The sequence below is a fragment of the Heptranchias perlo genome, chromosome 28 (assembly GCF_035084215.1).
Source record: "Heptranchias perlo isolate sHepPer1 chromosome 28, sHepPer1.hap1, whole genome shotgun sequence".
Classification (NCBI taxonomy): Eukaryota; Metazoa; Chordata; class Chondrichthyes; order Hexanchiformes; family Hexanchidae; genus Heptranchias; species Heptranchias perlo.
Genome location: NC_090352.1, coordinates 552727 through 580679, shown reverse-complemented (window position 1 = coordinate 580679; position 27953 = coordinate 552727). Strand labels below are relative to the sequence as shown.

The 27953-nt window shown below is 50.3% G+C and overlaps 1 protein-coding gene across 3 annotated transcripts in view; it reads right to left on the bottom strand.

Moving 5' to 3' along the window:
• The window catches only part of LOC137344771 (collagen alpha-1(XXVI) chain), a 579410-nt gene extending 552576 nt beyond the window's left edge, over window positions 1–26834 (bottom strand). For 2 of the 3 annotated variants that reach the window (XM_068007904.1, XM_068007903.1), the window contains exon 1: window positions 25720–26212. In XM_068007904.1, coding sequence (XP_067864005.1) covers window positions 25720–25868 — 149 coding nt within the window. In that variant the 5' untranslated portion in view covers window positions 25869–26212. Of the gene's footprint in view, window positions 1–25719; window positions 26213–26741 lie in introns of those variants that run through there. The other variant, XM_068007902.1, reaches the window with a different exon arrangement.
• Window positions 26835–27953: the final 1119 nt, after the last annotated feature.

The window sequence follows — 27953 nt, the reverse complement described above, 5'->3', positions numbered from 1 at the left end:
TATCTCCACAGTTCTAGTCTGTCCCTGGGTGTATCTCCACAGTTCTAGTCTGTAGCTGGGTGTATCTCCACAGTTCTAGTCTGTAGCTAGGTGTATCTCCACAGTTCTAGTCTGCAGCTGGGTGCATCTCCACAGTTCTTGTCTGTCACTGGGTGTATCTCCACAGTTCTAGCCTGTCGCTGGGTGTATCTCCACAGTTCTAGCCTGTAGCTGGGTGTATCTCCACAGTTCTAGCCTGTGGCTGGGTGTATCTCCACAGTTCTAGTCTGTCCCTGGGTGTATCTCCACAGTTCTAGTCTGTCCCTGGGTGTATGTCCACAGTTCTAGTCTGTCGCTGGGTGTATCTCCACAGTTCTAGTCTGTAGCTGGGTGTATCTCCACAGTTGTAGTCTGTAGCTGGGTGTACCTCCACAGTTCTAATCTGTAGCTGGGTGTATCTCCACAGTTCTAGTCTGTCACTGGGTGTATCTCCACAGTTCTAGTCTGTAGCTAGGTGTATCTCCACGGTTCTAGTCTGTCACTGGGTGTATCTCCACAGTTCTAGCCTGTTGCTGGGTGTATCTCCACAGTTCCAGTCTGCAGCTCGGTGTTTCTCCACAGTTCTAGTCTGTCACTGGGTGTATCTCCACAGTTCTAGCCTGTAGCTGGGTGTATCTCCACAGTTCCAGTCTGCAGCTCGGTGTATCTCCACAGTTCTCGTCTGTCCCTGGGTGTATCTCCACAGTTCCAGTCTGCAGCTCGGTGTATCTCCACAGTTCGAGCCTGTAGCTGGGTGTATCTCCACAGTTCCAGTCTGTAGCTAGGTGTATCTCCACAGTTCTAGTCTGTAGCTGGTTGTATCTCTACAGTTCTAGTCTGTCATTGGGTGTATCTCCACAGTTCTAGTCTGTAGCTAGGTGTATCTCCACAGTTCTAGTCTGTAGCTGGGTGTATCTCCACAGTTCTAGTCTGTCACTGGGTGTATCTCCACAGTTCCAGTCTGTCCCTGGGTGTATCTCCACAGTTCTAGTCTGTCCCTGGGTGTATCTCCACAGTTCTAGTCTGTAGCTGGGTGTATCTCCACAGTTCTAGTCTGTAGCTAGGTGTATCTCCACAGTTCTAGTCTGCAGCTGGGTGCATCTCCACAGTTCTTGTCTGTCACTGGGTGTATCTCCACAGTTCTAGCCTGTCGCTGGGTGTATCTCCACAGTTCTAGCCTGTAGCTGGGTGTATCTCCACAGTTCCAGTCTGTAGCTAGTGCATCTCCACAGTTCTAGTCTGTCCCTGGGTGTAACTCTACAGTTCTAGTCTGTCCCTGGGTGTATCTCCACAGTTCTAGCCTGTCGCTGGGTGCATCTCCACAGTTCTAGCCTGTAGCTGGGTGTATCTCCACAGTTCCAGTCTGTAGCTAGTGTATCTCCACAGTTCTAGTCTGTCCCTGGGTGTATCTCTACAGTTCTAGTCTGTCCCTGGGTGTATCTCCACAGTTCTAGTCTGTCCCTGGGTGTATCTCCACAGTTCTAGTCTGTCCCTTGGTGTATCTCCAAGCTTCTAGTCTGTCCCTGGGTGTATCTCCACAGTTCTAGTCTGTAGCTGGGTGTATCTCCACAGTTCTAGTCTGTCACTGGGTGTATCTCCACAGTTCCAGTCTGTCCCTGGGTGTATCTCCACAGTTCTAGTCTGTAGCTGGGTGTATCTCCACAGTTCTAGTCTGTAGCTAGGTGTATCTCCACAGTTCTAGTCTGTAGCTGGGTGTATCTCCACAGTTCTAGTCTGTCACTGGGTGTATCTCCACAGTTCTAGCCTGTCGCTGGGTGTATCTCCACAGTTCTAGCCTGTAGCTGGGTGTATCTCCACAGATCTAGTCTGTCACTGGGTGTATCTCCACAGTTCTTGCCTGCAGCTGGGTGTATCTCCACAGTTCTAGTCTGTCCCTGGGTGCATCTCCACAGTTCTAGTCTTTCCCTGGGTGTATCTCCTCAGTTCTAGTCTGTAGCTGGGTGTATCTCCACAGTTCGAGTCTGTCACTGGGTGTATCTCCACAGTTCTAGTCTGTAGCTAGGTGTATCTCCACAGTTCTAGTCTGTAGCTGGGTGTATCTCCACAGTTCTAGTCTGTCACTGGGTGTATCTCCACAGTTCTAGTCTGTCCCTGGGTGTATCTCCACAGTTCTAGTCTGTCGCTGGGTGTATCTCCACAGTTCTAGTCTGTAGCTTGGTGTATCTCCACAGTTCTAGTCTGTAGCTGGGTGTATCTCCACAGTTCTAGTCTGTCACTGGGTGTATCTCCACAGTTCTAGCCTGTAGCTGGGTGTATCTCCACAGTTCTAGCCTGTAGCTGGGTGTATCTCCACAGTTCTAGTCTGTCACTGGGTGTATCTCCACAGTTCTAGCCTGTGGCTGGGTGTATCTCCACAGTTCTAGTCTGTAGCTCGTTGTATCTCCACAGTTCTAGTCTGTCCCTAGGTGCATCTCCACAGTTCTAGTCTGTCCCTGGGTGTATCTCCACAGTTCTAGTCTGTCCCTGGGTGTATCTCCACAGTTCTAGTCTGTAGCTGGGTGTATCTCCACAGTTCTAGTCTGTAGCTGGGTGTATCTCCACAGTTGTAGTCTGTCCCTGGGTTCATCTCCACAGTTCTCATCTGTAGCTAGGTGTATCTCCACAGTTCTAATCTGTAGCTGGGTGTATCTCCACAGTTCTAGTCTGTCACTGGGTGTATCTCCACAGTTCTAGTCTGTAGCTAGGTGTATCTCCACAGTTCTAGTCTGTCCCTGGGTTCAACTCCACAGTTCTCATCTGTAGCTAGGTGTATCTCCACAGTTCTAGTCTGTGGCTGGGTGTATCTCCACAGTTCTAGTCTGTAGCTGGGTGTATCTCCACAGTTCTAGTCTGTAGCTAGGTGTATCTCCACAGTTCTAGTCTGTCACTGGGTGTATCTCCACAGTTCAAGCCTGTAGCTGGGTGTATCTCCACAGTTCTAGCCTGTAGCTGGGTGTATCTCCACAGTTCTAGTCTGTCCCTGGGTGTATCTCCACAGTTCTAGTCTGTCGCTGGGTGTATCTCCACAGTTCTAGTCTGTAGCTTGGTGTATCTCCACAGTTCTAGTCTGTAGCTGGGTGTATCTCCACAGTTCTAGTCTGTCACTGGGTGTATCTCCACAGTTCTAGCCTGTAGCTGGGTGTATCTCCACAGTTCTAGCCTGTAGCTGGGTGTATCTCCACAGTTCTAGTCTGTCACTGGGTGTATCTCCACAGTTCTAGCCTGTGGCTGGGTGTATCTCCACAGTTCTAGTCTGTAGCTCGTTGTATCTCCACAGTTCTAGTCTGTCCCTAGGTGCATCTCCACAGTTCTCGTCTGTCCCTGGGTGTATCTCCACAGTTCTAGTCTGTCCCTGGGTGTATCTCCACAGTTCTAGTCTGTAGCTGGGTGTATCTCCACAGTTCTAGTCTGTAGCTGGGTGTATCTCCACAGTTGTAGTCTGTCCCTGGGTTCATCTCCACAGTTCTCATCTGTAGCTAGGTGTATCTCCACAGTTCTAATCTGTAGCTGGGTGTATCTCCACAGTTCTAGTCTGTCACTGGGTGTATCTCCACAGTTCTAGTCTGTAGCTAGGTGTATCTCCACAGTTCTAGTCTGTCCCTGGGTTCATCTCCACAGTTCTCATCTGTAGCTAGGTGTATCTCCACAGTTCTAGTCTGTGGCTGGGTGTATCTCCACAGTTCTAGTCTGTAGCTGGGTGTATCTCCACAGTTCTAGTCTGTAGCTAGGTGTATCTCCACAGTTCTAGTCTGTCACTGGGTGTATCTCCACAGTTCAAGCCTGTAGCTGGGTGTATCTCCACAGTTCTAGCCTGTAGCTGGGTGTATCTCCACAGTTCTAGTCTGTCCCTGGGTGTATCTCCACAGTTCTAGTCTGTAGCTGGGTGTATCTCCACAGTTCTAGTCTGTAGCTAGGTGTATCTCCACAGTTCTAGTCTGCAGCTGGGTGCATCTCCACAGTTCTAGTCTGTCACTGGGTGTATCTCCACAGTTCTAGTCTGTCCCTGGGTGTATGTCCACAGTTCTAGTCTGTCGCTGGGTGTATCTCCACAGTTCTAGTCTGTAGCTGGGTGTATCTCCACAGTTGTAGTCTGTAGCTGGGTGTACCTCCACAGTTCTAATCTGTAGCTGGGTGTATCTCCACAGTTCTAGTCTGTCACTGGGTGTATCTCCACAGTTCTAGTCTGTAGCTAGGTGTATCTCCACGGTTCTAGTCTGTCACTGGGTGTATCTCCACAGTTCTAGCCTGTAGCTGGGTGTATCTCCACAGTTCCAGTCTGCAGCTCGGTGTTTCTCCACAGTTCTAGTCTGTCACTGGGTGTATCTCCACAGTTCTAGCCTGTAGCTGGGTGTATCTCCACAGTTCCAGTCTGCAGCTAGGTGTATCTCCACAGTTCTCGTCTGTCCCTGGGTGTATCTCCACAGTTCCAGTCTGCAGCTCGGTGTATCTCCACAGTTCGAGCCTGTAGCTGGGTGTATCTCCACAGTTCCAGTCTGTAGCTAGGTGTATCTCCACAGTTCTAGTCTGTAGCTGGTTGTATCTTTACAGTTCTAGTCTGTCATTGGGTGTATCTCCACAGTTCTAGTCTGTAGCTAGGTGTATCTCCACAGTTCTAGTCTGTAGCTGGGTGTATCTCCACAGTTCTAGTCTGTCACTGGGTGTATCTCCACAGTTCCAGTCTGTCCCTGGGTGTATCTCCACAGTTCTAGTCTGTCCCTGGGTGTATCTCCACAGTTCTAGTCTGTCCCTGGGTGTATCTCCACAGTTCTAGTCTGTAGCTGGGTGTATCTCCACAGTTCTAGTCTGTAGCTAGGTGTATCTCCACAGTTCTAGTCTGCAGCTGGGTGCATCTCCACAGTTCTTGTCTGTCACTGGGTGTATCTCCACAGTTCTAGCCTGTCGCTGGGTGTATCTCCACAGTTCTAGCCTGTAGCTGGGTGTATCTCCACAGTTCTAGCCTGTAGCTGGGTGTATCTCCACAGTTCTAATCTGTAGCTGGGTGTATCTCCACAGTTCTAGTCTGTCACTGGGTGTATCTCCACAGTTCTAGTCTGTAGCTAGGTGTATCTCCACAGTTCTAGTCTGTCCCTGGGTTCATCTCCACAGTTCTCATCTGTAGCTAGGTGTATCTCCACAGTTCTAGTCTGTGGCTGGGTGTATCTCCACAGTTCTAGTCTGTAGCTGGGTGTATCTCCACAGTTCTAGTCTGTAGCTAGGTGTATCTCTACAGTTCTAGTCTGTCACTGGGTGTATCTCCACAGTTCAAGCCTGTAGCTGGGTGTATCTCCACAGTTCTAGCCTGTAGCTGGGTGTATCTCCACAGTTCTAGTCTGTCCCTGGGTGTATCTCCACAGTTCTAGTCTGTAGCTGGGTGTATCTCCACAGTTCTAGTCTGTAGCTCGGTGTATCTCCACAGTTCTAGTCTGCAGCTGGGTGCATCTCCACAGTTCTAGTCTGTCACTGGGTGTATCTCCACAGTTCTAGTCTGTCCCTGGGTGTATGTCCACAGTTCTAGTCTGTCGCTGGGTGTATCTCCACAGTTCTAGTCTGTAGCTGGGTGTATCTCCACAGTTGCAGTCTGTAGCTGGGTGTACCTCCACAGTTCTAATCTGTAGCTGGGTGTATCTCCACAGTTCTAGTCTGTCACTGGGTGTATCTCCACAGTTCTAGTCTGTAGCTGGGTGTATCTCCACGGTTCTAGTCTGTCACTGGGTGTATCTCCACAGTTCTAGCCTGTAGCTGGGTGTATCTCCACAGTTCCAGTCTGCAGCTCGGTGTTTCTCCACAGTTCTAGTCTGTCACTGGGTGTATCTCCACAGTTCTAGCCTGTAGCTGGGTGTATCTCCACAGTTCCAGTCTGCAGCTAGGTGTATCTCCACAGTTCTCGTCTGTCCCTGGGTGTATCTCCACAGTTCCAGTCTGCAGCTCGGTGTATCTCCACAGTTCGAGCCTGTAGCTGGGTGTATCTCCACAGTTCCAGTCTGTAGCTAGGTGTATCTCCACAGTTCTAGTCTGTAGCTGGTTGTATCTCTACAGTTCTAGTCTGTCATTGGGTGTATCTCCACAGTTCTAGTCTGTAGCTAGGTGTATCTCCACAGTTCTAGTCTGTAGCTGGGTGTATCTCCACAGTTCTAGTCTGTCACTGGGTGTATCTCCACAGTTCCAGTCTGTCCCTGGGTGTATCTCCACAGTTCTAGTCTGTCCCTGGGTGTATCTCCACAGTTCTAGTCTGTCCCTGGGTGTATCTCCACAGTTCTAGTCTGTAGCTGGGTGTATCTCCACAGTTCTAGTCTGTAGCTAGGTGTATCTCCACAGTTCTAGTCTGCAGCTGGGTGCATCTCCACAGTTCTTGTCTGTCACTGGGTGTATCTCCACAGTTCTAGCCTGTCGCTGGGTGTATCTCCACAGTTCTAGCCTGTAGCTGGGTGTATCTCCACAGTTCCAGTCTGTAGCTAGTGTATCTCCACAGTTCTAGTCTGTCCCTGGGTGTATCTCTACAGTTCTAGTCTGTCCCTGGGTGTATCTCCACAGTTCTAGCCTGTCGCTGGGTGTATCTCCACAGTTCTAGCCTGTAGCTGGGTGTATCTCCACAGTTCCAGTCTGTAGCTAGTGTATCTCCACAGTTCTAGTCTGTCCCTGGGTGTATCTCTACAGTTCTAGTCTGTCCCTGGGTGTATCTCCACAGTTCTAGTCTGTCCCTGGGTGTATCTCCACAGTTCTAGTCTGTCCCTTGGTGTATCTCCAAGCTTCTAGTCTGTCCCTGGGTGTATCTCCACAGTTCTAGTCTGTAGCTGGGTGTATCTCCACAGTTCTAGTCTGTCACTGGGTGTATCTCCACAGTTCCAGTCTGTCCCTGGGTGTATCTCCACAGTTCTAGTCTGTAGCTGGGTGTATCTCCACAGTTCTAGTCTGTAGCTAGGTGTATCTCCACAGTTCTAGTCTGTCACTGGGTGTATCTCCACCGTTCTAGCCTGTCGCTGGGTGTATCTCCACAGTTCTAGCCTGTAGCTGGGTGTATCTCCACAGATCTAGTCTGTCACTGGGTGTATCTCCACAGTTCTTGCCTGCAGCTGGGTGTATCTCCACAGTTCTAGTCTGTCCCTGGGTGCATCTCCACAGTTCTAGTCTTTCCCTGGGTGTATCTCCTCAGTTCTAGTCTGTAGCTGGGTGTATCTCCACAGTTCGAGTCTGTCACTGGGTGTATCTCCACAGTTCTAGTCTGTAGCTAGGTGTATCTCCACAGTTCTAGTCTGTAGCTGGGTGTATCTCCACAGTTCTAGTCTGTCACTGGGTGTATCTCCACAGTTCTAGTCTGTCCCTGGGTGTATCTCCACAGTTCTAGTCTGTCGCTGGGTGTATCTCCACAGTTCTAGTCTGTAGCTTGGTGTATCTCCACAGTTCTAGTCTGTAGCTGGGTGTATCTCCACAGTTCTAGTCTGTCACTGGGTGTATCTCCACAGTTCTAGCCTGTAGCTGGGTGTATCTCCACAGTTCTAGCCTGTAGCTGGGTGTATCTCCACAGTTCTAGTCTGTCACTGGGTGTATCTCCACAGTTCTAGCCTGTGGCTGGGTGTATCTCCACAGTTCTAGTCTGTAGCTCGTTGTATCTCCACAGTTCTAGTCTGTCCCTAGGTGCATCTCCACAGTTCTAGTCTGTCCCTGGGTGTATCTCCACAGTTCTAGTCTGTCCCTGGGTGTATCTCCACAGTTCTAGTCTGTAGCTGGGTGTATCTCCACAGTTCTAGTCTGTAGCTGGGTGTATCTCCACAGTTGTAGTCTGTCCCTGGGTTCATCTCCACAGTTCTCATCTGTAGCTAGGTGTATCTCCACAGTTCTAATCTGTAGCTGGGTGTATCTCCACAGTTCTAGTCTGTCACTGGGTGTATCTCCACAGTTCTAGTCTGTAGCTAGGTGTATCTCCACAGTTCTAGTCTGTCCCTGGGTTCATCTCCACAGTTCTCATCTGTAGCTAGGTGTATCTCCACAGTTCTAGTCTGTGGCTGGGTGTATCTCCACAGTTCTAGTCTGTAGCTGGGTGTATCTCCACAGTTCTAGTCTGTAGCTAGGTGTATCTCTACAGTTCTAGTCTGTCACTGGGTGTATCTCCACAGTTCAAGCCTGTAGCTGGGTGTATCTCCACAGTTCTAGCCTGTAGCTGGGTGTATCTCCACAGTTCTAGTCTGTCCCTGGGTGTATCTCCACAGTTCTAGTCTGTAGCTGGGTGTATCTCCACAGTTCTAGTCTGTAGCTAGGTGTATCTCCACAGTTCTAGTCTGCAGCTGGGTGCATCTCCACAGTTCTAGTCTGTCACTGGGTGTATCTCCACAGTTCCAGTCTGTCCCTGGGTGTATCTCCACAGTTCTAGTCTGTCCCTGGGTGTATCTCCACAGTTCTAGTCTGTCCCTGGGTGTATCTCCACAGTTCTAGTCTGTCCCTGGGTGTATCTCCACAGTTCTAGTCTGTCCCTGGGTGTATCTCCACAGTTCTAGTCTGTCCCTTGGTGTATCCCCAAGGTTCTAGTCTGTCCCTGGGTGTATCTCCACAGTTCTAGTCTGTAGCTGGGTGTATCTCCACAGTTCTAGTCTGTCACTGGGTGTATCTCCACATTTCCAGTCTGTCCCTGGGTGTATCTCCACAGTTCTAGTCTGTCCCTGGGTGTATCTCCACAGTTCTAGTCTGTCCCTGGGTGTATCTCCACAGTTCTAGTCTGTCCCTGGGTGTATCTCCACAGTTCTAGTCTGTCCCTTGGTGTATCCCCAAGGTTCTAGTCTGTCCCTGGGTGTATCTCCACAGTTCTAGTCTGTAGCTGGGTGTATCTCCACAGTTCTAGTCTGTCACTGGGTGTATCTCCACAGTTCCAGTCTGTCCCTGGGTGTATCTCCACAGTTCTAGTCTGTAGCTGGGTGTATCTCCACAGTTCTAGTCTGTAGCTAGGTGTATCTCTACAGTTCTAGTCTGTCACTGGGTGTATCTCCACAGTTCAAGCCTGTAGCTGGGTGTATCACCACAGTTCTAGCCTGTCCCTGGGTGTATCTCCACAGTTCTAGTCTGTAGCTGGGTGTATCTCCACAGTTCTAGTCTGTAGCTTGGTGTATCTCCACAGTTCTAGTCTGCAGCTGGGTGCATCTCCACAGTTCTAGTCTGTCACTGGGTGTATCTCCACAGTTCCAGTCTGTCCCTGGGTGTATCTCCACAGTTCTAGTCTGTCCCTGGGTGTATCTCCACAGTTCTAGTCTGTCCCTGGGTGTATCTCCACAGTTCTAGTCTGTCCCTGGGTGTATCTCCACAGTTCTAGTCTGTCCCTTGGTGTATCCCCAAGGTTCTAGTCTGTCCCTGGGTGTATCTCCACAGTTCTAGTCTGTAGCTGGGTGTATCTCCACAGTTCTAGTCTGTCACTGGGTGTATCTCCACAGTTCCAGTCTGTCCCTGGGTGTATCTCCACAGTTCTAGTCTGTAGCTGGGTGTATCTCCACAGTTCTAGTCTGTAGCTCGGTGTATCTCTACAGTTCTAGTCTGTCACTGGGTGTATCTCCACAGTTCAAGCCTGTAGCTGGGTGTATCTCCACAGTTCTAGCCTGTAGCTGGGTGTATCTCCACAGTTCTAGTCTGTCACTGGGTGTATCTCCACAGTTCTAGCCTGTGGCTGGGTGTATCTCCACAGTTCTAGTCTGTCCCTGGGTGTATCTCCACAGTTCTAGTCTGTCCCTGGGTGTATGTCCACAGTTCTAGTCTGTCGCTGGGTGTATCTCCACAGTTCTAGTCTGTAGCTGGGTGTATCTCCACAGTTGTAGTCTGTAGCTGGGTGTACCTCCACAGTTCTAATCTGTAGCTGGGTGTATCTCCACAGTTCTAGTCTGTCACTGGGTGTATCTCCACAGTTCTAGTCTGTAGCTAGGTGTATCTCCACGGTTCTAGTCTGTCACTGGGTGTATCTCCACAGTTCTAGCCTGTAGCTGGGTGTATCTCCACAGTTCCAGTCTGCAGCTCGGTGTTTCTCCACAGTTCTAGTCTGTCACTGGGTGTATCTCCACAGTTCTAGCCTGTAGCTGGGTGTATCTCCACAGTTCCAGTCTGCAGCTAGGTGTATCTCCACAGTTCTCGTCTGTCCCTGGGTGTATCTCCACAGTTCCAGTCTGCAGCTCGGTGTATCTCCACAGTTCGAGCCTGTAGCTGGGTGTATCTCCACAGTTCCAGTCTGTAGCTAGGTGTATCTCCACAGTTCTAGTCTGTAGCTGGTTGTATCTCTACAGTTCTAGTCTGTCATTGGGTGTATCTCCACAGTTCTAGTCTGTAGCTAGGTGTATCTCCACAGTTCTAGTCTGTAGCTGGGTGTATCTCCACAGTTCTAGTCTGTCACTGGGTGTATCTCCACAGTTCCAGTCTGTCCCTGGGTGTATCTCCACAGTTCTAGTCTGTCCCTGGGTGTATCTCCACAGTTCTAGTCTGTCCCTGGGTGTATCTCCACAGTTCTAGTCTGTAGCTGGGTGTATCTCCACAGTTCTAGTCTGTAGCTAGGTGTATCTCCACAGTTCTAGTCTGCAGCTGGGTGCATCTCCACAGTTCTTGTCTGTCACTGGGTGTATCTCCACAGTTCTAGCCTGTCGCTGGGTGTATCTCCACAGTTCTAGCCTGTAGCTGGGTGTATCTCCACAGTTCCAGTCTGTAGCTAGTGTATCTCCACAGTTCTAGTCTGTCCCTGGGTGTATCTCTACAGTTCTAGTCTGTCCCTGGGTGTATCTCCACAGTTCTAGCCTGTCGCTGGGTGCATCTCCACAGTTCTAGCCTGTAGCTGGGTGTATCTCCACAGTTCCAGTCTGTAGCTAGTGTATCTCCACAGTTCTAGTCTGTCCCTGGGTGTATCTCTACAGTTCTAGTCTGTCCCTGGGTGTATCTCCACAGTTCTAGTCTGTCCCTTGGTGTATCTCCAAGCTTCTAGTCTGTCCCTGGGTGTATCTCCACAGTTCTAGTCTGTAGCTGGGTGTATCTCCACAGTTCTAGTCTGTCACTGGGTGTATCTCCACAGTTCCAGTCTGTCCCTGGGTGTATCTCCACAGTTCTAGTCTGTAGCTGGGTGGATCTCCACAGTTCTAGTCTGTAGCTCGGTGTATCTCCACAGTTCTAGTCTGTAGCTGGGTGTATCTCCACAGTTCTAGTCTGTCACTGGGTGTATCTCCACAGTTCTAGCCTGTCGCTGGGTGTATCTCCACAGTTCTAGCCTGTAGCTGGGTGTATCTCCACAGATCTAGTCTGTCACTGGGTGTATCTCCACAGTTCTTGCCTGCAGCTGGGTGTATCTCCACACTTCTAGTCTGTCCCTGGGTGCATCTCCACAGTTCTAGTCTTTCCCTGGGTGTATCTCCTCAGTTCTAGTCTGTAGCTGGGTGTATCTCCACAGTTCGAGTCTGTCACTGGGTGTATCTCCACAGTTCTAGTCTGTAGCTAGGTGTATCTCCACAGATCTAGTCTGTAGCTGGGTGTATCTCCACAGTTCTAGTCTGTCACTGGGTGTATCTCCACAGTTCTAGTCTGTCCCTGGGTGTATCTCCACAGTTCTAGTCTGTCGCTGGGTGTATCTCCACAGTTCTAGTCTGTAGCTTGGTGTATCTCCACAGTTCTAGTCTGTAGCTGGGTGTATCTCCACAGTTCTAGTCTGTCACTGGGTGTATCTCCACAGTTCTAGCCTGTAGCTGGGTGTATCTCCACAGTTCTAGCCTGTAGCTGGGTGTATCTCCACAGTTCTAGTCTGTCACTGGGTGTATCTCCACAGTTCTAGCCTGTGGCTGGGTGTATCTCCACAGTTCTAGTCTGTAGCTCGTTGTATCTCCACAGTTCTAGTCTGTCCCTAGGTGCATCTCCACAGTTCTAGTCTGTCCCTGGGTGTATCTCCACAGTTCTAGTCTGTCCCTGGGTGTATCTCCACAGTTCTAGTCTGTAGCTGGGTGTATCTCCACAGTTCTAGTCTGTAGCTGGGTGTATCTCCACAGTTGTAGTCTGTCCCTGGGTTCATCTCCACAGTTCTCATCTGTCGCTAGGTGTATCTCCACAGTTCTAATCTGTAGCTGGGTGTATCTCCACAGTTCTAGTCTGTCACTGGGTGTATCTCCACAGTTCTAGTCTGTAGCTAGGTGTATCTCCACAGTTCTAGTCTGTCCCTGGGTTCATCTCCACAGTTCTCATCTGTAGCTAGGTGTATCTCCACAGTTCTAGTCTGTGGCTGGGTGTATCTCCACAGTTCTAGTCTGTAGCTGGGTGTATCTCCACAGTTCTAGTCTGTAGCTAGGTGTATCTCCACAGTTCTAGTCTGTCACTGGGTGTATCTCCACAGTTCAAGCCTGTAGCTGGGTGTATCTCCACAGTTCTAGCCTGTAGCTGGGTGTATCTCCACAGTTCTAGTCTGTCCCTGGGTGTATCTCCACAGTTCTAGTCTGTAGCTGGGTGTATCTCCACAGTTCTAGTCTGTAGCTAGGTGTATCTCCACAGTTCTAGTCTGCAGCTGGGTGCATCTCCACAGTTCTAGTCTGTCACTGGGTGTATCTCCACAGTTCTAGTCTGTCCCTGGGTGTCTGTCCACAGTTCTAGTCTGTCGCTGGGTGTATCTCCACAGTTCTAGTCTGTAGCTGGGTGTATCTCCACAGTTGTAGTCTGTAGCTGGGTGTACCTCCACAGTTCTAATCTGTAGCTGGGTGTATCTCCACAGTTCTAGTCTGTCACTGGGTGTATCTCCACAGTTCTAGTCTGTAGCTAGGTGTATCTCCACGGTTCTAGTCTGTCACTGGGTGTATCTCCACAGTTCTAGCCTGTAGCTGGGTGTATCTCCACAGTTCCAGTCTGCAGCTCGGTGTTTCTCCACAGTTCTAGTCTGTCACTGGGTGTATCTCCACAGTTCTAGCCTGTAGCTGGGTGTATCTCCACAGTTCCAGTCTGCAGCTAGGTGTATCTCCACAGTTCTCGTCTGTCCCTGGGTGTATCTCCACAGTTCCAGTCTGCAGCTCGGTGTATCTCCACAGTTCGAGCCTGTAGCTGGGTGTATCTCCACAGTTCCAGTCTGTAGCTAGGTGTATCTCCACAGTTCTAGTCTGTAGCTGGTTGTATCTTTACAGTTCTAGTCTGTCATTGGGTGTATCTCCACAGTTCTAGTCTGTAGCTAGGTGTATCTCCACAGTTCTAGTCTGTAGCTGGGTGTATCTCCACAGTTCTAGTCTGTCACTGGGTGTATCTCCACAGTTCCAGTCTGTCCCTGGGTGTATCTCCACAGTTCTAGTCTGTCCCTGGGTGTATCTCCACAGTTCTAGTCTGTCCCTGGGTGTATCTCCACAGTTCTAGTCTGTAGCTGGGTGTATCTCCACAGTTCTAGTCTGTAGCTAGGTGTATCTCCACAGTTCTAGTCTGCAGCTGGGTGCATCTCCACAGTTCTTGTCTGTCACTGGGTGTATCTCCACAGTTCTAGCCTGTCGCTGGGTGTATCTCCACAGTTCTAGCCTGTAGCTGGGTGTATCTCCACAGTTCTAGCCTGTAGCTGGGTGTATCTCCACAGTTCTAATCTGTAGCTGGGTGTATCTCCACAGTTCTAGTCTGTCACTGGGTGTATCTCCACAGTTCTAGTCTGTAGCTAGGTGTATCTCCACAGTTCTAGTCTGTCCCTGGGTTCATCTCCACAGTTCTCATCTGTAGCTAGGTGTATCTCCACAGTTCTAGTCTGTGGCTGGGTGTATCTCCACAGTTCTAGTCTGTAGCTGGGTGTATCTCCACAGTTCTAGTCTGTAGCTAGGTGTATCTCTACAGTTCTAGTCTGTCACTGGGTGTATCTCCACAGTTCAAGCCTGTAGCTGGGTGTATCTCCACAGTTCTAGCCTGTAGCTGGGTGTATCTCCACAGTTCTAGTCTGTCCCTGGGTATATCTCCACAGTTCTAGTCTGTAGCTGGGTGTATCTCCACAGTTCTAGTCTGTAGCTAGGTGTATCTCCACAGTTCTAGTCTGCAGCTGGGTGCATCTCCACAGTTCTAGTCTGTCACTGGGTGTATCTCCACAGTTCTAGTCTGTCCCTGGGTGTATGTCCACAGTTCTAGTCTGTCGCTGGGTGTATCTCCACAGTTCTAGTCTGTAGCTGGGTGTATCTCCACAGTTGTAGTCTGTAGCTGGGTGTACCTCCACAGTTCTAATCTGTAGCTGGGTGTATCTCCACAGTTCTAGTCTGTCACTGGGTGTATCTCCACAGTTCTAGTCTGTAGCTGGGTGTATCTCCACGGTTCTAGTCTGTCACTGGGTGTATCTCCACAGTTCTAGCCTGTAGCTGGGTGTATCTCCACAGTTCCAGTCTGCAGCTCGGTGTTTCTCCACAGTTCTAGTCTGTCACTGGGTGTATCTCCACAGTTCTAGCCTGTAGCTGGGTGTATCTCCACAGTTCCAGTCTGCAGCTAGGTGTATCTCCACAGTTCTCGTCTGTCCCTGGGTGTATCTCCACAGTTCCAGTCTGCAGCTCGGTGTATCTCCACAGTTCGAGCCTGTAGCTGGGTGTATCTCCACAGTTCCAGTCTGTAGCTAGGTGTATCTCCACAGTTCTAGTCTGTAGCTGGTTGTATCTCTACAGTTCTAGTCTGTCATTGGGTGTATCTCCACAGTTCTAGTCTGTAGCTAGGTGTATCTCCACAGTTCTAGTCTGTAGCTGGGTGTATCTCCACAGTTCTAGTCTGTCACTGGGTGTATCTCCACAGTTCCAGTCTGTCCCTGGGTGTATCTCCACAGTTCTAGTCTGTCCCTGGGTGTATCTCCACAGTTCTAGTCTGTCCCTGGGTGTATCTCCACAGTTCTAGTCTGTAGCTGGGTGTATCTCCACAGTTCTAGTCTGTAGCTAGGTGTATCTCCACAGTTCTAGTCTGCAGCTGGGTGCATCTCCACAGTTCTTGTCTGTCACTGGGTGTATCTCCACAGTTCTAGCCTGTCGCTGGGTGTATCTCCACAGTTCTAGCCTGTAGCTGGGTGTATCTCCACAGTTCCAGTCTGTAGCTAGTGTATCTCCACAGTTCTAGTCTGTCCCTGGGTGTATCTCTACAGTTCTAGTCTGTCCCTGGGTGTATCTCCACAGTTCTAGCCTGTCGCTGGGTGTATCTCCACAGTTCTAGCCTGTAGCTGGGTGTATCTCCACAGTTCCAGTCTGTAGCTAGTGTATCTCCACAGTTCTAGTCTGTCCCTGGGTGTATCTCTACAGTTCTAGTCTGTCCCTGGGTGTATCTCCACAGTTCTAGTCTGTCCCTGGGTGTATCTCCACAGTTCTAGTCTGTCCCTTGGTGTATCTCCAAGCTTCTAGTCTGTCCCTGGGTGTATCTCCACAGTTCTAGTCTGTAGCTGGGTGTATCTCCACAGTTCTAGTCTGTCACTGGGTGTATCTCCACAGTTCCAGTCTGTCCCTGGGTGTATCTCCACAGTTCTAGTCTGTAGCTGGGTGTATCTCCACAGTTCTAGTCTGTCACTGGGTGTATCTCCACAGTTCTAGCCTGTCGCTGGGTGTATCTCCACAGTTCTAGCCTGTAGCTGGGTGTATCTCCACAGATCTAGTCTGTCACTGGGTGTATCTCCACAGTTCTTGCCTGCAGCTGGGTGTATCTCCACAGTTCTAGTCTGTCCCTGGGTGCATCTCCACAGTTCTAGTCTTTCCCTGGGTGTATCTCCTCAGTTCTAGTCTGTAGCTGGGTGTATCTCCACAGTTCGAGTCTGTCACTGGGTGTATCTCCACAGTTCTAGTCTGTAGCTAGGTGTATCTCCACAGTTCTAGTCTGTAGCTGGGTGTATCTCCACAGTTCTAGTCTGTCACTGGGTGTATCTCCACAGTTCTAGTCTGTCCCTGGGTGTATCTCCACAGTTCTAGTCTGTCGCTGGGTGTATCTCCACAGTTCTAGTCTGTAGCTTGGTGTATCTCCACAGTTCTAGTCTGTAGCTGGGTGTATCTCCACAGTTCTAGTCTGTCACTGGGTGTATCTCCACAGTTCTAGCCTGTAGCTGGGTGTATCTCCACAGTTCTAGCCTGTAGCTGGGTGTATCTCCACAGTTCTAGTCTGTCACTGGGTGTATCTCCACAGTTCTAGCCTGTGGCTGGGTGTATCTCCACAGTTCTAGTCTGTAGCTCGTTGTATCTCCACAGTTCTAGTCTGTCCCTAGGTGCATCTCCACAGTTCTAGTCTGTCCCTGGGTGTATCTCCACAGTTCTAGTCTGTCCCTGGGTGTATCTCCACAGTTCTAGTCTGTAGCTGGGTGTATCTCCACAGTTCTAGTCTGTAGCTGGGTGTATCTCCACAGTTGTAGTCTGTCCCTGGGTTCATCTCCACAGTTCTCATCTGTAGCTAGGTGTATCTCCACAGTTCTAATCTGTAGCTGGGTGTATCTCCACAGTTCTAGTCTGTCACTGGGTGTATCTCCACAGTTCTAGTCTGTAGCTAGGTGTATCTCCACAGTTCTAGTCTGTCCCTGGGTTCATCTCCACAGTTCTCATCTGTAGCTAGGTGTATCTCCACAGTTCTAGTCTGTGGCTGGGTGTATCTCCACAGTTCTAGTCTGTAGCTGGGTGTATCTCCACAGTTCTAGTCTGTAGCTAGGTGTATCTCTACAGTTCTAGTCTGTCACTGGGTGTATCTCCACAGTTCAAGCCTGTAGCTGGGTGTATCTCCACAGTTCTAGCCTGTAGCTGGGTGTATCTCCACAGTTCTAGTCTGTCCCTGGGTGTATCTCCACAGTTCTAGTCTGTAGCTGGGTGTATCTCCACAGTTCTAGTCTGTAGCTAGGTGTATCTCCACAGTTCTAGTCTGCAGCTGGGTGCATCTCCACAGTTCTAGTCTGTCACTGGGTGTATCTCCACAGTTCCAGTCTGTCCCTGGGTGTATCTCCACAGTTCTAGTCTGTCCCTGGGTGTATCTCCACAGTTCTAGTCTGTCCCTGGGTGTATCTCCACAGTTCTAGTCTGTCCCTGGGTGTATCTCCACAGTTCTAGTCTGTCCCTTGGTGTATCCCCAAGGTTCTAGTCTGTCCCTGGGTGTATCTCCACAGTTCTAGTCTGTAGCTGGGTGTATCTCCACAGTTCTAGTCTGTCACTGGGTGTATCTCCACAGTTCCAGTCTGTCCCTGGGTGTATCTCCACAGTTCTCGTCTGTCCCTGGGTGTATCTCCACAGTTCCAGTCTGCAGCTCGGTGTATCTCCACAGTTCGAGCCTGTAGCTGGGTGTATCTCCACAGTTCCAGTCTGTAGCTAGGTGTATCTCCACAGTTCTAGTCTGTAGCTGGTTGTATCTCGACAGTTCTAGTCTGTCATTGGGTGTATCTCCACAGTTCTAGTCTGTAGCTAGGTGTATCTCCACAGTTCTAGTCTGTAGCTGGGTGTATCTCCACAGTGCTAGTCTGTCACTGGGTGTATCTCCACAGTTCCAGTCTGTCCCTGGGTGTATCTCCACAGTTCTAGTCTGTCCCTGGGTGTATCTCCACAGTTCTAGTCTGTCCCTGGGTGTATCTCCACAGTTCTAGTCTGCAGCTGGGTGTATCTCCACAGTTCTAGTCTGTAGCTAGGTGTATCTCCACAGTTCTAGTCTGCAGCTGGGTGCATCTCCACAGTTCTTGTCTGTCACTGGGTGTATCTCCACAGTTCTAGCCTGTCGCTGGGTGTATCTCCACAGTTCTAGCCTGTAGCTGGGTGTATCTCCACAGTTCCAGTCTGTAGCTAGTGTATCTCCACAGTTCTAGTCTGTCCCTGGGTGTATCTCTACAGTTCTAGTCTGTCCCTGGGTGTATCTCCACAGTTCTAGCCTGTAGCTAGGTGTATCTCCACAGTTCTAGTCTGTCCCTGGGTTCATCTCCACAGTTCTCATCTGTAGCTAGGTGTATCTCCACAGTTCTAGTCTGTGGCTGGGTGTATCTCCACAGTTCTAGTCTGTAGCTGGGTGTATCTCCACAGTTCTAGTCTGTCGCTGGGTGTATCTCCACAGTTCTAGTCTGTAGCTAGGTGTATCTCTACAGTTCTAGTCTGTCACTGGGTGTATCTCCACAGTTCAAGCCTGTAGCTGGGTGTATCTCCACAGTTCTCGTCTGTCACTGGGTGTATCTCCACAGTTCTAGTCTGTCCCTGGGTATATCTCCACAGTTCTAGTCTGTCCCTGGGTGTATCTCCACAGTTCTAGTCTGTAGCTGGGTGTATCTCCACAGTTCTAGTCGGTAGCTAGGTGTATCTCCACAGTTCTAGTCTGCAGCTGGGTGCATCTCCACAGTTCTAGTCTGTCACTGGGTGTATCTCCACAGTTCCAGTCTGTCCCTGGGTGTATCTCCACAGTTCTAGTCTGTCACTGGGTGTATCTCCACAGTTCTAGTCTGTCCCTGGGTGTATCTCCACAGTTCTAGTCTGTCCCTGGGTGTATCTCCACAGTTCTAGTCTGTCCCTTGGTGTATCCCCAAGGTTCTAGTCTGTCCCTGGGTGTATCTCCACAGTTCTAGTCTGTAGCTGGGTGTATCTCCACAGTTCTAGTCTGTCACTGGGTGTATCTCCACAGTTCCAGTCTGTCCCTGGGTGTATCTCCACAGTTCCAGTCTGTAGCTGGGTGTATCTCCACAGTTCTAGTCTGTAGCTCGGTGTATCTCTACAGTTCTAGTCTGTCACTGGGTGTATCTCCACAGTTCAAGCCTGTAGCTGGGTGTATCTCCACAGTTCTAGCCTGTCGCTGGGTGTATCTCCACAGTTCTAGTCTGTCACTGGGTGTATCTCCACAGTTCTAGCCTGTGGCTGGGTGTATCTCCACAGTTCTAGTCTGTAGCTCGGTGTATCTCCACAGTTCTAGTCTGTCCCTTGGTGCATCTCCACAGTTTTTGTCTGTCCCTGGGTGTATCTCCACAGTTCTAGTCTGTCTCTGGGTGTATCTCCACAGTTCTAGTCTGTAGCTGGGTGTATCTCCACAGTTCTAGTCTGTAGCTGGGTGTATCTCCACAGTTGTAGTCTGTAGCTGGGTGTACCTCCACAGTTCTAATCTGTAGCTGGGTGTATCTCCACAGTTCTAGTCTGTCACTGGGTGTATCTCCACAGTTCTAGTCTGTAGCTAGGTGTATCTCCACAGTTCTAGTCTGTCACTGGGTGTATCTCCACAGTTCTAGCCTGTAGCTGGGTGTATCTCCACAGTTCCAGTCTGCAGCTCGGTGTTTCTCCACAGTTCTAGTCTGTCACTGGGTGTATCTCCACAGTTCGAGCCTGTAGCTGGGTGTATCTCCACAGTTCCAGTCTGCAGCTAGGTGTATCTCCACAGTTCTCGTCTGTCCCTAGGTGTATCTCCACAGTTCCAGTCTGCAGCTCGGTGTATCTCCACAGTTCGAGCCTGTAGCTGGGTGTATCTCCACAGTTCCAGTCGGTAGCTAGGTGTATCTCCACAGTTCTAGTCTGTAGCTGGTTGTATCTCTACAGTTCTAGTCTGTCATTGGGTGTATCTCCACAGTTCTAGTCTGTAGCTAGGTGTATCTCCACAGTTCTAGTCTGTAGCTGGGTGTATCTCCACAGTTCTAGTCTGTCACTGGGTGAATCTCCACAGTTCCAGTCTGTCCCTGGGTGTATCTCCACAGTTCTAGTCTGTCCCTGGGTGTATCTCCACAGTTCTAGTCTGTCCCTGGGTGTATCTCCACAGTTCTAGTCTGTAGCTGGGTGTATCTCCACAGTTCTAGTCTGTAGCTAGGTGTATCTCCACAGTTCTAGTCTGCAGCTGGGTGCATCTCCACAGTTCTTGTCTGTCACTGGGTGTATCTCCACAGTTCTAGCCTGTCGCTGGGTGTATCTCCACAGTTCTAGCCTGTAGCTGGGTGTATCTCCACAGTTCCAGTCTGTAGCTAGTGTATCTCCACAGTTCTAGTCTGTCCCTGGGTGTATCTCTACAGTTCTAGTCTGTCCCTGTGTGTATCTCCACAGTTCTAGCCTGTCGCTGGGTGTATCTCCACAGTTCTAGCCTGTAGCTGGGTGTATCTCCACAGTTCCAGTCTGTAGCTAGTGTATCTCCACAGTTCTAGTCTGTCCCTGGGTGTATCTCTACAGTTCTAGTCTGTCCCTGGGTGTATCTCCACAGTTCTAGTCTGTCCCTGGGTGTATCTCCACAGTTCTAGTCTGTCCCTTGGTGTATCTCCAAGCTTCTAGTCTGTCCCTGGGTGTATCTCCACAGTTCTTGTCTGTAGCTGGGTGTATCTCCACAGCTCTAGTCTGTCACTGGGTGTATCTCCACAGTTCCAGTCTGTCCCTGGGTGTATCTCCACAGTTCTAGTCTGTAGCTGGGTGTATCTCCACAGTTCTAGTCTGTAGCTAGGTGTATCTCCACAGTTCTAGTCTGTAGCTGGGTGTATCTCCACAGTTCTAGTCTGTCACTGGGTGTATCTCCACAGTTCTAGCCTGTCGCTGGGTGTATCTCCACAGTTCTAGTCTGTAGCTGGGTGTATCTCCACAGTTCTAGTCTGTAGCTAGGTGTATCTCCACAGTTCTAGTCTGTAGCTGGGTGTATCTCCACAGTTCTAGTCTGTCACTGGGTGTATCTCCACAGTTCTAGCCTGTCGCTGGGTGTATCTCCACAGTTCTAGTCTGTAGCTGGGTGTATCTCCACAGTTCTAGTCTGTAGCTAGGTGTATCTCCACAGTTCTAGTCTGTAGCTGGGTGTATCTCCACAGATCTAGTCTGTCACTGGGTGTATCTCCAAAGTTCTAGCCTGTAGCTGGGTGTATCTCCACAGTTCTAGTCTGTCCCTGGGTGCATCTCCACAGTTCTAGTCTTTCCCTGGGTGTATCTCCTCAGTTCTAGTCTGTAGCTGGGTGTATCTCCACAGTTCGAGTCTGTCACTGGGTGTATCTCCACAGTTCTAGTCTGTAGCTAGGTGTATCTCCACAGTTCTAGTCTGTAGCTGGGTGTATCTCCACAGTTCTAGTCTGTCACTGGGTGTATCTCCACAGTTCTAGTCTGTCCCTGGGTGTATCTCCACAGTTCTAGTCTGTCGCTGGGTGTATCTCCACAGTTCTAGTCTGTAGCTTGGTGTATCTCCACAGTTCTAGTCTGTAGCTGGGTGTATCTCCACAGTTCTAGTCTGTCACTGGGTGTATCTCCACAGTTCTAGCCTGTAGCTGGGTGTATCTCCACAGTTCTAGCCTGCAGCTGGGTGTATCTCCACAGTTCTAGTCTGTCACTGGGTGTATCTCCAAAGTTCTAGCCTGTGGCTGGGTGTATCTCCACAGTTCTAGTCTGTAGCTCGTTGTATCTCCACAGTTCTAGGTTGTCCCTAGGTGCATCTCCACAGTTCTAGTCTGTCCCTGGGTGTATCTCCACAGTTCTAGTCTGTCCCTGGGTGTATCTCCACAGTTCTAGTCTGTAGCTGGGTGTATCTCCACAGTTCTAGTCTGTAGCTGGGTGTATCTCCACAGTTGTAGTCTGTAGCTGGGTGTACCTCCACAGTTCTAATCTGTAGCTGGGTGTATCTCCACAGTTCTAGTCTGTCACTGGGTGTATCTCCACAGTTCTAGTCTGTAGCTAGGTGTATCTCCACAGTTCTAGTCTGTCCCTGGGTTCATCTCCACAGTTCTCATCTGTAGCTAGGTGTATCTCCACAGTTCTAGTCTGTGGCTGGGTGTATCTCCACAGTTCTAGTCTGTAGCTGGGTGTATCTCCACAGTTCTAGTCTGTAGCTGGGTGTATCTCCACAGTTCTAGTCTGTAGCTAGGTGTATCTCCACAGTTCTAGTCTGTAGCTGGGTGTATCTCCACAGTTCTCGTCTGTCACTGGGTGTATCTGCACAGTTCTAGTCTGTCCCTGGGTGTATCTCCACAGTTCTAGTCTGTAGCTGGGTGTATCTCCACAGTTCTAGTCTGTAGCTTGGTGTATCTCCACAGTTCTAGTCTGCAGCTGGGTGTATCTCCACAGTTCTAGTCTGTAGCTGGGTGTATCTCCACAGTTCTAGTCTGTCACTGGGTGTATCTCCACAGTTCTAGCCTGTGGCTGGGTGTATCTCCACAGTTCTAGTCTGTAGCTAGGTGTATCTCCACAGTTCTAGTCTGTCCCGAGGTGCATCTCCACAGTTCTAGTCTGTCCCTGGGTGTATCTCCACAGTTCTAGTCTGTCCCTGGGTGTATCTCCACAGTTCTAGTCTGTAGCTGGGTGTATCTCCACAGTTCTAGTCTGTAGCTGGGTGTATCTCCACAGTTGTAGTCTGTAGCTGGGTGTATCTCCACAGTTCTAATCTGTAGCTGGGTGTATCTCCACAGTTCTAGTCTGTAGCTAGGTGTATCTCCACAGTTCTAGTCTGTAGCTGGGTGTATCTCCACAGTTCTAGTCTGTCACTGGGTGTATCTCCACAGTTCTAGTCTGTCCCTGGATGTATCTCCACAGTTCTACTCTGTCGCTGGGTGTATCTCCACAGTTCTAGTCTGTAGCTTGGTGTATCTCCACAGTTCTAGTCTGTAGCTGGGTGTATCTCCACAGTTCTAGTCTGTCACTGGGTGTATCTCCACAGTTCTAGCCTGTAGCTGGGTGTATCTCCACAGTTCTAGCCTGTAGCTGGGTGTATCTCCACAGTTCTAGTCTGTCACTGGGTGTATCTCCACAGTTCTAGCCTGTGGCTGGGTGTATCTCCACAGTTCTAGTCTGTAGCTCGTTGTATCTCCACAGTTCTAGTCTGTCCCAAGGTGCATCTCCACAGTTCTAGTCTGTCCCTGGGTGTATCTCCACAGTTCTAGTCTGTCCCTGGGTGTATCTCCACAGTTCTAGTCTGTAGCTGGGTGTATCTCCACAGTTCTAGTCTGTAGCTGGGTGTATCTCCACAGTTGTAGTCTGTAGCTGGGTGTACCTCCACAGTTCTAGTCTGTAGCTGGGTGTATCTCCACAGTTCTCGTCTGTCACTGGGTGTATCTCCACAGTTCTAGTCTGTCCCTGGGTGTATCTCCACAGTTCTAGTCTGTAGCTGGGTGTATCTCCACAGTTCTAGTCTGTAGCTTGGTGTATCTCCACAGTTCTAGTCTGTAGCTGGGTGTATCTCCACAGTTCTAGTCTGTAGCTGGGTGTATCTCCACAGTTCTAGTCTGTCCCTAGGTGCATCTCCACAGTTCTAGTCTGTCCCTGGGTGTATCTCCACAGTTCTAGACTGTGGCTGGGTGTATCTCCACAGTTCTAGTCTGTAGCTAGGTGTATCTCCACAGTTCTAGTCTGTCCCTAGGTGCATCTCCACAGTTCTAGTCTGTCCCTGGGTGTATCTCCACAGTTCTAGTCTGTCCCTGGGTGTATCTCCACAGTTCTAGTCTGTAGCTGGGTGTATCTCCACAGTTCTAGTCTGTAGCTGGGTGTATCTCCACAGTTGTAGTCTGTAGCTGGGTGTATCTCCACAGTTCTAATCTGTAGCTGGGTGTATCTCCACAGTTCTAGTCTGTCACTGGGTGTATCTCCACAGTTCTAGTCTGTAGCTAGGTGTATCTCCACAGTTCTAGTCTGTCCCTGGGTTCATCTCCACAGTTCTCATCTGTAGCTAGGTGTATCTCCACAGTTCTAGTCTGTAGCTGGGTGTATCTCCACAGTTCTAGTCTGTCGCTGGGTGTATCTCCACAGTTCTAGTCTGTAGCTGGGTGTATCTCCACAGTTCTAGTCTGTCCCTGGGTGTATCTCCACAGTTCTAGTCTGTAGCTAGGTGTATCTCCACAGTTCTAGTCTGTAGCTAGGTGTATCTCCACAGTTCTAGTCTGTAGCTAGGTGTATCTCCACAGTTCTAGTCTGTCCCTGGGTGTATCTCTACAGTTCTAGTCTGTCACTGGGTGTATCTCCACAGTTCTTGTCTGTAGCTGGGTGTATCTCCACAGTTCTAGTCTGTCCCTGGGTGTATCTCTACAGTTCTAGTCTGTAGCTGGGTGTATCTCCACAGTTCTAATCTGTAGCTGGGTGTATCTCTGCAGTTCTAGTCTGTCCTTGGGTGTATCTCCACAGTTCTATTCTGTCGCTGGGTGTATCTCCACAGTTCTTGTCTGTCCCTAGGTGTATCTCCACAGTAGTTTTGGTGAATTGCAGACATCACTTCACAGGTTGACCATAGATTTATTTCGTCAAATTTGTAAGAAGTACAAACCCATGGGGATGTGAGGCACTGACTGGACTCTCCCTCAAACAAGCCAACCCACATTATTTTCAAAAACAAAATTCTTTCTGCTTTCTAAGAAGGTCAGTTCTGGAAGCTCAGCCACCCCTATCACTGACTCAAATGCTGCTTTCCAGGGACTCGTTGAACACCGTCTGAGCACACAGAAAGTCTGAGGGAGCCCTGCATGTGTGCCCGGTCCCGGGACCAACAACAACTCTAATATGAGACTAGTGGGACCGGTTAGATTCAGAATAGTGGAATAAGTTAACCCCTAATCTACAGGCAACTGGAGAATTGCAGGCAGTCGCCATCTCACTTAATACCCTAGTTCCAATAGGCTTACACTAATTAGTCTTACACCACTGTTTCCACTAGTCTTACTCCAACTGGTTCCATTAATCGGACTATTGCTAGTTCTGCTCATCCAACACTAACTACATCAACTAGTCTCAGTCTAACTTATTCAATTTTTCTGACATGAACTGGTTCCAGTCGCACCAAAATGACTGGATCCACTAACCTCACACTAACTAAATCCACTAACCTCACTAACTGGACCCGCCAGCCCCACAATAACCGGTCCCACTATCCCCACACTAATTGGTCCCACTAATCCCACACAAACAAGTTCCACTAGCCTCACACTAACCGGTTCCACTAGCCTCATATTAACCCATTCCACTCGCCGACACTAACCCGTTCCCATGACCCCTGTACCAACCCATTCCATTAGCCCTATATTAACCAGTCCCACTAGCCCCCGCACTACCTGGTTCCACTAGCCCCCACACTAACCATTTTCATTAGCCCCACACTAACCAGTTTCATTTGTTCCATACTAACGAGTTCCACTAGCCCAACATTAACCAGTTCCACTAGCCCCATGCTAACTGATTCCACTAGTCCAACACTAACCCCTCCCACTAGTCTCATACTAACCACTTTCACTAGCCCCACACTAACCAGTCCCACTAGTCCAAAATTAACCCATTTCACTAGCCCCACACTAACCAGTTCCACTAGTGCCTCATTAACCAGTTACACTAATCACACACTAACCTGTTTCAAAAGCACCACACTAACCAGCACCAGTAGCCCCACACTAACCAGTTTCACTAGCCTCATACTCACCAGTACCCCCGCACTAACCCATTTCACTAGCCCCACATTAACCAGTTCTACCAGCTCCGTACTAACCCATTTCACTGGCCCCACACTAACCTGTTTCATTAGCCCCATACTAACCAGTCCCATTAGCCCAACATTAACCAGTTCCACTAGTCCCATACAAACCAGTTTCACTAGCCCCACACTAACTGATTCCATTGGTCCAACACTAACTGGTCCCACTAGCCCCACACTAACCAGTTCCACTAGCTGAAAACTAACCAGTACCACTGGCCCCACATTAACCTGTTTCACTAGCTGAAAACTAACCAGTACCACTGGCCCCACACTAACCAGTTCCACTAGCTGAAAACTAACCAGTACCACTGGCCCCACATTAACCTGTTTCACTACAGCCTCACTAACCGGTTCCACTAGCCCATACTAACTAGTTACACTCGTGCCCCAGCCACGCTCGTTCCGAGTCCGGCACCTTACCGGCGGCTGTTAGCGGCGCTGCCCGGCGGTCCTGCCATCTGCTCCGGGGCGCTGAGCTGGAGAGCGGCCGCTGCGAACGGATAGTGGAAGGCGGTCCCGCCGGTAAATCCGAGCGCCTGGAGCAGGCTGAAGAGAAGGAGCAGGTTCATCCCGGGACCGGGCTGAGCCCGCGGAAAGAGGGTCAGAGGTGCGGCTCCGGACAGTCCCCGGTCACTCCCCGCTCCGGACAGTCCCCGGTCACTCCCCGCTCCGGACAGTCCCCGGTCACTCCCGGTCACTCCCCGCTCCGGACAGTACCCGGTCACTCCCGGTCACTCCCCGCTCCGGACAGTACCCGGTCACTCCCGGTCACTCCCCGCTCCGGACAGTCCCCGGTCACTCCCGGTCACTCCCCGCTCCGGACAGTCCCCGGTCACTCCCCGCTCCGGACAGTCCCCGGTCACTCCCCGCTCCGGACAGTCCCCGGTCACTCCACGCTCCGGACAGTCCCCGGTCACTCCCGGTCACTCCCCGCTCCGGACAGTCCCCGGTCACTCCCCGCTCCGGATAGTCCCCGGTCACTCCCCGCTCCGGACAGTCCCCGGTCACTCCCGGTCACTCCCCGCTCCGGACAGTACCCGGTCACACCCGGTCACTCCCCGCTCCGGACAGTCCCCGGTCACTCCCCGCTCCGGACAGTCCCCGGTCACTCCCCGCTCCGGACAGTCCCCGGTCGCTCCCCGCTCCGGACAGTCCCCGGTCACTCCCGGTCACTCCCCGCTCCGGACAGTCCCCGGTCACTCCCCGCTCCGGACAGTCCCCGGTCACTCCCGGTCACTCCCCGCTCCGGACAGTCCCCGGTCACTCCCCGCTCCGGCCAGTCCCCGGTCACTCCCCGCTCCGGACAGTCCCCGGTCACTCCCCGCTCCGGACAGTACCCGGTCACTCCCCGCTCCGGACAGACCCCGGTCACTCCCCGCTCCGGACAGTCCCCGGTCACTCCCCGCTCCGGTCAGTCTCCGGACAGTTCCGACTCCACTCACTGTGACCGTGAGTCCCAATTCCCCGGACCGTTCTCTTCCTCACAGTAAAGGAGCGGAGTCGGCGCTGTCCCTTCTTTTGGTTGCGTTGAATCCGGAAGGTCCGAAGAGGCTGAGCTCGGGGAGGGGGAGTGGACGATGTGTTACTGCAGCAATGGCCGGCCCCTTTATGGGGGGGCGGGGGTACTCCGTGTTCCTGTATAGTCATACATTTCCCCACACAGTCCCAGTAACACACATACAGATCCAATTAACACACACACAATCCCAGTAACTCACACACACAATCCCAGTAACACAAACACAATCCCAGTAACTCACACACACAATCCCAGTAACACAAACACACAATCCCAGTAACTCACAAACACAATCCCAGTAATACAAACACAATCCCAGTAACACAAACACAATCCCAGTAACACACACACAATCCCAACACACAATCCCAGTAACACAAACACAATCCCAGTAACTCACACACACAATCCCAACACACAATCCCAGTAACTCACACACACAATCCCAACACACAATCCCAGTAACTCACACACACAATCCCAGTAACACACACACAATCCCAGTAACTCACACACACAATCCCAGTAACACACACACAATCCCAGTAACTCACACACACAATCCCAGTAACACAAACACAATCCCAGTAACTCACAAACACAATCCCAGTAACACACACACACAATCCCAGTAACTCACAAACACAATCCCAGTAACTCATACACACAATCCCAGTAACTCACACACACAATCCCAGTAACTCACACACACAATCCCAGTAACTCACACACACAATCCCAGTAACTCACACACACAATCCCAGTAACACACACACAATCCCAGTAACTCACACACACAATCCCAGTAACACAAACACAATCCCAGTAACACACACACACAATCCCAGTAACACAAACACAATCCCAGTAACTCATACACACAATCCCAGTAACTCACACACACAATCCCAGTAACTCACACACACAATCCCAGTAACACACGGACCCAATATCACACACAGACCCAGTAACACACATACACACACACAGATCCCCAGTAACTTCAACACAGTCCCAGTAACTCGCACACCGATTCCCAGTAACTCGTAAACACACAGGGCTCGATTTTAAAACAAAACTGTGGCTGTGTTGGGAGTGAAGAAAATCGGGATTTCCAGGAGCGGGCAGAAATCCC